Below are 6,791 nucleotides of genomic sequence, written 5' to 3'. Positions count from 1 at the left end.
CAATGTAAGGTCCCTTCCACCGTGGTTGGAGGGTCTCTTGCTTGTGTCTCCGCACGTACACCCAATCTCCGGGTCGGTAGTGATGCGGCTCAGGAGGGGGCCCGTTCTCATAAATGGCTCTCAATCTGGACCAAACTTCCTGGTGGGTGTGCTGGAGTTCCCTCAAGGAAATAAGAAGTTTATGATCATCAAATTCAGTTAACACATTAGACTGTAGGTTGGGAATTATTGGGGGGGGGAAACTCCATACATGATTTCAAAGGGGGTTAATCCCAGCTTGTAAGGGGAGTTCCGCACCCTGAACAGAGCGTAGGGGAGTAAGACTACCCAGTTAGCGCCAGTCTCCATGGTCAATTTGGTTAGGGTCTCTTTTAGGGTTCTATTCATTCTTTCTACCTGTCCTGAGCTTTGGGGTCTATATGCACAATGTAGTTTCCAATCGGCCCCAATAAACTGTGCTATCCCTTGTATTACCTTTGAAACGAACGCTGGTCCATTGTCTGATCCTATTAGGGTAGGGAATCCTTACCTGGGCATGATGTCTTCCAACATTTTCTTTGCTACTACCTGCTCAGTCTCATGTTTGGTCGGGAAGGCCTCTGTCCATCCTGAAAAGGTATCCATAAACACTAGCAAATATTTATATCCATATTTTCCAGGCTTTACCTCGGTGAAGTCTACTTCCCAATAGGCTCCCGGCCTGGTTCCGTGGGTTCTGGAGCCAGGGTTTTTCCCGTGGTTGGTGGCATTAGTTAGTTGGCAAGCTTTACAGCTAGTAACTATCTGTTCAATTTTTGTCCTGGAGTCTCTAATGGTGATCCTAGCATGTCTTATTAAGTCTTGCATTTTTCTTGTGCCCATATGAGTGGCTCAGTGCATCTTGGATAAGACTTTATTTCCCATTTCTTCTGGGAGGATTATGCTACAGTCTGCTGCTCTCCACCAGCCGTTAAGGCACTGAGCTAAAGGTAATTTTTGGATCCAGTTTAGGTCTTCTTCAGTGTAGGCGGGATTTTCTGGTAAACTAGCTGAACCAGGGTCTGGTAGGGTGGTCATTAAAGCACCGTCCACCTGTAAGGCCGCCTCTTGGGCCACCTGGTCAGCCAAATTATTTCCTCTGGCCACCGGTGTGATCGGTTTTTGGTGGCCTGGGCAATGTATGATGGCTAGTCGTTTAGGCAGCCAGAGTGCCTTTAAAAGAGCCAATATTTCTTCTTTGTTTTTGATAGTTTTCCCCTCTGCAGTTAACAGTCCCCTCTCTCTGTATATAGCTCCATGTATGTGGGCCGTAGCAAAAGCATATCTGCTATCGGTATACACGTTTAGTCTCTTGCCTTTTCCCAAAGTCAGTGCCTTGGTTAAGGCCACAAGTTCAGCCCGTTGGGTAGAGGTGCCAGCTGGCAAAGGCTCCGCCCAAACAGTCTCAGTTTCAGTTGTGACTGCTGCCCCCGCGTACCTTTGACCCTGATGTACAAAGCTGCTGCCGTCAGTGAACCAGGTAACCTCGGCGTCTGGTAGCGGGTGATCCTGTAAATCTTCCCGAACTCCATGAACCTGTGCCAATATCTCAGCGCAGTCATGGAGGGGGGTATCCAAGTCCGGGTCTGGTAACAGGGAGGCAGGGTTTAGTGTTCGGGGGGGGGGGGGGGGGGGAGCATAAATGATTCTGAGGGGATTTAATAATAGTCCCTGGTAGTGAACCAGTTGGGCGTTACTTATCCATTGGTCAGGGGGTTGTTTGAGGACTCCCTCGATGGCATGAGGGGTTGTAACATGTAACTCTTGTCCCATAGTTAACTTATCAGCATCCTTTACCATTAGAGCTGTAGCAGCGATCATACGGAGGCAAGGGGGCCAGCCAGCCGCTACTGGGTCTAGTCTTTTTGAAAGATAGGCAATGGGCCTGGGCCATGGACCAAGGAGTTGCGTCAGCACTGCTTTGGCTACCCCCTTGTTTTCATCTACGAAGAGATGAAAGGGTTTGGAGACATTGAGGAGCCCTAAGGCTGGCGCTGACAACAGGGCGAGTTTAATTTGCTGGAAAGCCTGCTCAGTTTCCTCTGTCCACTCAAAGGGCGCCTGTTCTCGGGTGACCAGGTAAAGAGGCTTAGCCATCTCGGCGAACCGAGGTATCCACAAGCGGCAGAACCCGGCCGATCCCAGGAATTCTCTCACCTGCCTTCGCGTTGTGGGTCGGGGGATGCGGAGGACGGTTTCCTTCCGTGCATCAGTGAGCCACTGCTGGCCTTCTCTTAACAGGTACCCCAAGTAAGTTACCTCGGACCCAGATCCTCGTGAAGTGCCTCATCGAACAAGGTGGGTGAGTTTTTAAATCCTTGGGGGAGCCGGGTCCAGGTGAGTTGCCCATTTATGCCCCTCTCAGGGTCAGACCACTCGAAGGCGAAGAGCTCTTGGCTTTTGGGGGCCAGAGGCAGGCTGAAAAAAGCATCTTTTAAATCAAGGACAGTATACCATTATCTTTCTGGGCTGAGGGCACTTAGGAGGGTATAGGGGCTGGGCACTGTTCGGTGTATGTCCATGACTCGGCGGTTAACTTCTCTTAGATCTTGTACTGGACGGTAGTCCGCACTGTTAGGTTTTTTGTACAGGCAGCAGGGGGGTGTTCCAGGCTGAATGGCAGGGACGCAAGATGCCTAAGTCTAGGAGGCGACGGATATGTGGTGTGATGCCATTTCTGGCCTCCATTGACATCGCGTATTGTCGGACCCGAACTGGATCTGCCCCCGGTTTCAGCACTATGAATAGAGCTGGGCGATGTTTAGCCAACCCCATACCCCCGGTTTCAGCCCATGCTTCTGGAAACTGCTGGAGCCAGGGCTCTATGTTTTGACTTTGTGAGGGTGGCTCCTGATGGAGTCGATATTCATCTTCTAATCTTAGAGTAAGTACGGTCATGGGTTGGTTGTGAGGGCCAGTCACTTGGGGGCCCCCTGGCGTAAAATGAATCTGGGCCCCCACTTTAGTGAGTCTCTTCCTAATAAGGGGCATGGGCTGTCGGGTATGACTAGGAAGGAATGGGTGACCTTTCCATTTCCTAGGTCCACAGTCCTCTGGGTGGTCCAGGGATATTTTTTTTATTCCGGTAGCCCCTTGGACCCAGGAAGATTTTTCAGAAATTTTTCCATGGGGTCTGATCAAGACCGAATGTTGTGCCCCTGTGTCGACTAGGAATTGAACTGCGTTCCCCTCCACTTGTAGCGTTACCCTAGGTTCGGGGAGGGGATCCGAACCCCGTCCCCCCTTTTCTGCATCTTGAGTGAAGAGGGCGGGTGTGGTTTTTGGCTGCCACGGTTTTTGATCATGACGTGGCTTTTTCTTTTTAGGGCATTCTCGGGCCCAATGGCCTTTTTCTTTGCAATAGGCACATTGGTCCTTATCTAGGGGCTTTTGTTTATCCAGGGGATTTTGGACAACAGCGGCCAGGACTTTGGTCATTTTCTCGGTAGCTTTAAGTTGCCTGTCCTCTGGAGTCTCTCTATTATTATAGACACGCTGGGCAATGCGGAGTAAGTCCTGAATCTGTTTTCCCTCCAGGTCCTCTAGTTTCTGGAGTTTCTTTTTAATATCAGTGGCTGCCTGATTTACAAAGGCCATTACAACAGTAGCTTGATTTTCGGGGGCCTCGGGGTTCATGGGGGTATACTGTCTGAAGGTTTCCATTAATCTTTCTAAATAAGTGGCAGGGCTCTCTGTCTTACCTTGTATTACTGCATATACCTTAGCCAAATTAGTGGGCTTGCGTGCAGCAGCCCGGAGACCCGCCATTAGAGTCTGGCGATAAATGCGTAGCCGCCCCCTACCTTCTGCCGTGTTGTAGTCCTAGCCATCCTGTGGGGGTCGAGTCAAGGGAAAAGCTGCATTAATGAGATCAAGGTTAGCAGTGGGTTGGCCATCGTCTCCAGGAACCAGCTTTCTTGCTTCCAATTGAATTCTCTCTCACTCCTCGGTGGTGAAAAGGATTCGGAGGAGCTGCTGACAATCATCCCAGGTGGGTTGGTGGGTAAACATAATGCTGTCCAGGAGAGCTATTAAATCTTTAGGGTTATCAGAAAATTGGGCATTCTGGGTTTTCCAGTTATATAGGTCACTGGTGGAGAAGGGCCAGTATTGAAGTCGGGGGTTCCCCGTATCATCGGGAGGCCCTATTTCCCGTAAGGGTAAAGCTACGGTGGAGTCAGGAAGAAGGAGTCCTGGCTCATGTGGGGCCCGCCTACCGGTGCGTCCAGCTGGCCCTTGGACTTCGCCCCCACTAGGCATGGGCGCGGGTTGAGCTTCCCTATTTTCTAGTTCTTCTATTGGCTGGGCTAAGGGAGGTTCTGCTGGCGCAGGGGGAATAGGGTCGGGGGCAGGGATGGGGGCAGCTTGAGGAATAAGGGGGGGAATCTGGTAAGGGGGAGGGTCAAGGGAAAGTAAATCTTGGCTGTCGAGGAGAACAGGGGGTGCAGTTGGAGTTGGCGGCTTGGGAGAGTTGATAGGTTTAGCCGCTAGGATTTGGCATGACCCTGCTGTTAAGAAAGAGGCCATCCAAGGAGGTGGATTTTCCACTAAATCTTGCCACACCAGAATATAGGGAATCTGATCCGGGTGACCTTCTTTCCCTGGTAGGAAAATTTTTTATTTTACTTTAAGGACCACAGGGAGGCAGAAGGTTCCCTCTGTAGGCCAATTGACCCCAAAGGTGGGCCATTCAGAGCGGCAATAGGTGATCAACTTCCTTTTGCGAATGTCTAGGCTTAAGCTGTGTCCTCTAGCTCTTACATCTTTGAAATTGGTGAGGAGGAGGGAGAGGGGGGTGCTCTGTGTTTGGCCCATGTTATGATTCTGAGGAAGTGGAGAAGAGAAGGGGGCGCGGGGGGGGGGGGGTTGCCGCTGGCCAGGGGGCGGCACGGAGGCGGCCCTGAAAGCGGCTGAGACTAGCGGTGGAAGAGTTCGCGCAGGCCACTTCCGAGGGTGAGACCCCCCGGCGGCCTGGCTGGGCCCCGGGCGGAAGGGCGGGAGGGAAAGCCGCAGGGAGCTAAGGAAGAAGGAGAGAGGAACAAAGAATGGGATAATTAATTCTGATCAGCGGAGAAAACACTTAATTCCAATAAAGCATCAGACTCAAAAAGAAAAACAATAACTAACAGGAATCTCTCGCAGTGGTTCCAACTTTCTGGTGCCATTTCGGCCAGCCCCACAGAGAAAATTATGATTAGGATGGCGATAATTACAAGGCCCCAGGGGTGACAATACATTTAGACTGACACGGAAGTACTCGCATACTCGCCCATCCGCTCCCTCGCGGGAACTTAGGTACCTCTTAGCATAGGCGGGAAGGTATAAACCCCCTGCTTGGATCAAAAAATTTTGACCACCTTAAGCCTTATGAGGATCACCGCGGAAATCAGGTTAGAGCCCACTCGAATCCCGTAGCTTACGCCGTGGGACTACACATAGGGTAAGTCAGGCGTGTGCCCCTGACTCCCAACAATCATTCCAGTCGATTTAACAGACAGACACACAGACACACATCACATCAGAACACAGGTAACAACGGGCATGCCTACTGGTTTTTCAGGCGCCTAGAGATGTTTCTTAGCACTCTGGACTAATTTATACAGAGAAACTGGAAGTCCGTAGAGAAAGTGAAAGTGGTTAACTCGGAAGCGCATTGGGCGTGGGTGGCCCACAGAAAAGAGCCCTGATGGGCCAATGAAGCCCCCCGATGGACCAAGAAGGTCCCCAGATGGGCCAAGAAGGCCCCCAGATGGGCCAAGAAGGCCCCCAGATGTCAGTGGACATCTCCAACTGACCCCGGCCTGGGTGCCCTATAGCGCGTCCGCCAGGGTCACGCCAGCTTCCAGATAGAACCGGTTCTTCAGAGAAGAAATACAGATCAGAGAAAAGGAAGAACGTTAGAGCCGGCTTACTTACCGATCGGAATCAGATACGACCCGTTGACCAGAAGTCTGGTGGGCTCGGGGGAGATCTGGGTGGGACCTCCAAATGTAATGCCCGAAGTTCTGAAGCCTCCCACAAAAGACCACCAGAGTCGTAAGTCAAAGCCAAGCGGCAAGGGTCGTTTATTGCAGGTTCGAACCTGGACCTCCGCGCACTCGTCGCCGGTGACGCTAAGAGGCCTCGATCAGGGTTGGTACAGCGTTTTTATGGACAGGGACAAAGAGCACAGGGGAGGTTTCAAAATATGAGGGGCCTGATTAGTTGGTTTTAAAGTAAGGTCATTTGTCGTTCTCTGATTGGGCATCCTTTGTCTGTTCTTTGGCGGGAAGGCTTTGTCCGTTACTTGTGGCGGGAGGAAAAAGGGGAAAGGGGAAAGGGGGTAGAGGAGGAATGTGTTGAGCAAGCAGGTTTACAGAAGCGAGAAATGCCGGTTAGTTCATGTACAATCACTTATTCTATTACATACCAGACTACATGTAGGAAGTTTCACAACTTACTCTATTACATAGTGAGTTACATTCAGGAAAGGGTTCACAACGCTCGTAGCAAACAGCAAGCAAGACAGACTACTCAGCAATTGTATTTTTTATCAAAGATCCATAATAAGCAGAAAAGAGAACTTTAGCTTTAAACTAAGGCAGAGCTGTCATTTGGATTTAAAACTGTTCTTTTCAAATCTGATCAAGTCACCAGGTCTACCTGCCAACTACCAAGTTACAGAAAAAATAGAGATAAGAACAGGTTAAGCAAAATATCAAGGGGATGTGATCACAAAATCCAGACTCTAGGAAACTCAAGTGACCTAATTTCTTCTATAAATAAATTAAAAA

The 6,791-nt window shown here is 50.4% G+C and overlaps 2 protein-coding genes across 2 annotated transcripts; both read right to left on the bottom strand.

The window, feature by feature from the left end:
* Window positions 1-483: 483 nt before the first annotated feature.
* LOC122467622 lies at window positions 484-2,256 on the bottom strand. Its single transcript, XM_043554066.1, has one exon. The coding sequence runs from the start codon at window positions 2,113-2,115 to the stop codon at window positions 871-873; it is 1,245 nt and encodes a 414-aa protein (XP_043410001.1). The 5' UTR covers window positions 2,116-2,256; the 3' UTR covers window positions 484-870.
* LOC122467623 lies at window positions 1,335-5,120 on the bottom strand. The gene has a single exon (XM_043554067.1). It carries the CDS (start codon window positions 3,784-3,786, stop codon window positions 2,593-2,595), a length of 1,194 nt encoding a protein of 397 aa, XP_043410002.1. The 5' UTR covers window positions 3,787-5,120; the 3' UTR covers window positions 1,335-2,592.
* Window positions 5,121-6,791: the final 1,671 nt, after the last annotated feature.

Source organism: Prionailurus bengalensis, chromosome B3 (genome assembly GCF_016509475.1).
Source record: "Prionailurus bengalensis isolate Pbe53 chromosome B3, Fcat_Pben_1.1_paternal_pri, whole genome shotgun sequence".
Lineage (NCBI taxonomy): Eukaryota > Metazoa > Chordata > Mammalia > Carnivora > Felidae > Prionailurus > Prionailurus bengalensis.
This window is presented reverse-complemented; position numbering and strand designations above follow the sequence as displayed.

Excerpts from the sequence above, each read along its gene's own strand:
- LOC122467622 (XM_043554066.1), bottom strand. The coding sequence starts at position 2,115 with ATGGCTAAGCCTCTTTACCTGGTCACCCGAGAACAGGCGCCCTTTGAG.
- LOC122467623 (XM_043554067.1), bottom strand. The coding sequence starts at position 3,786 with ATGGCGGGTCTCCGGGCTGCTGCACGCAAGCCCACTAATTTGGCTAAG.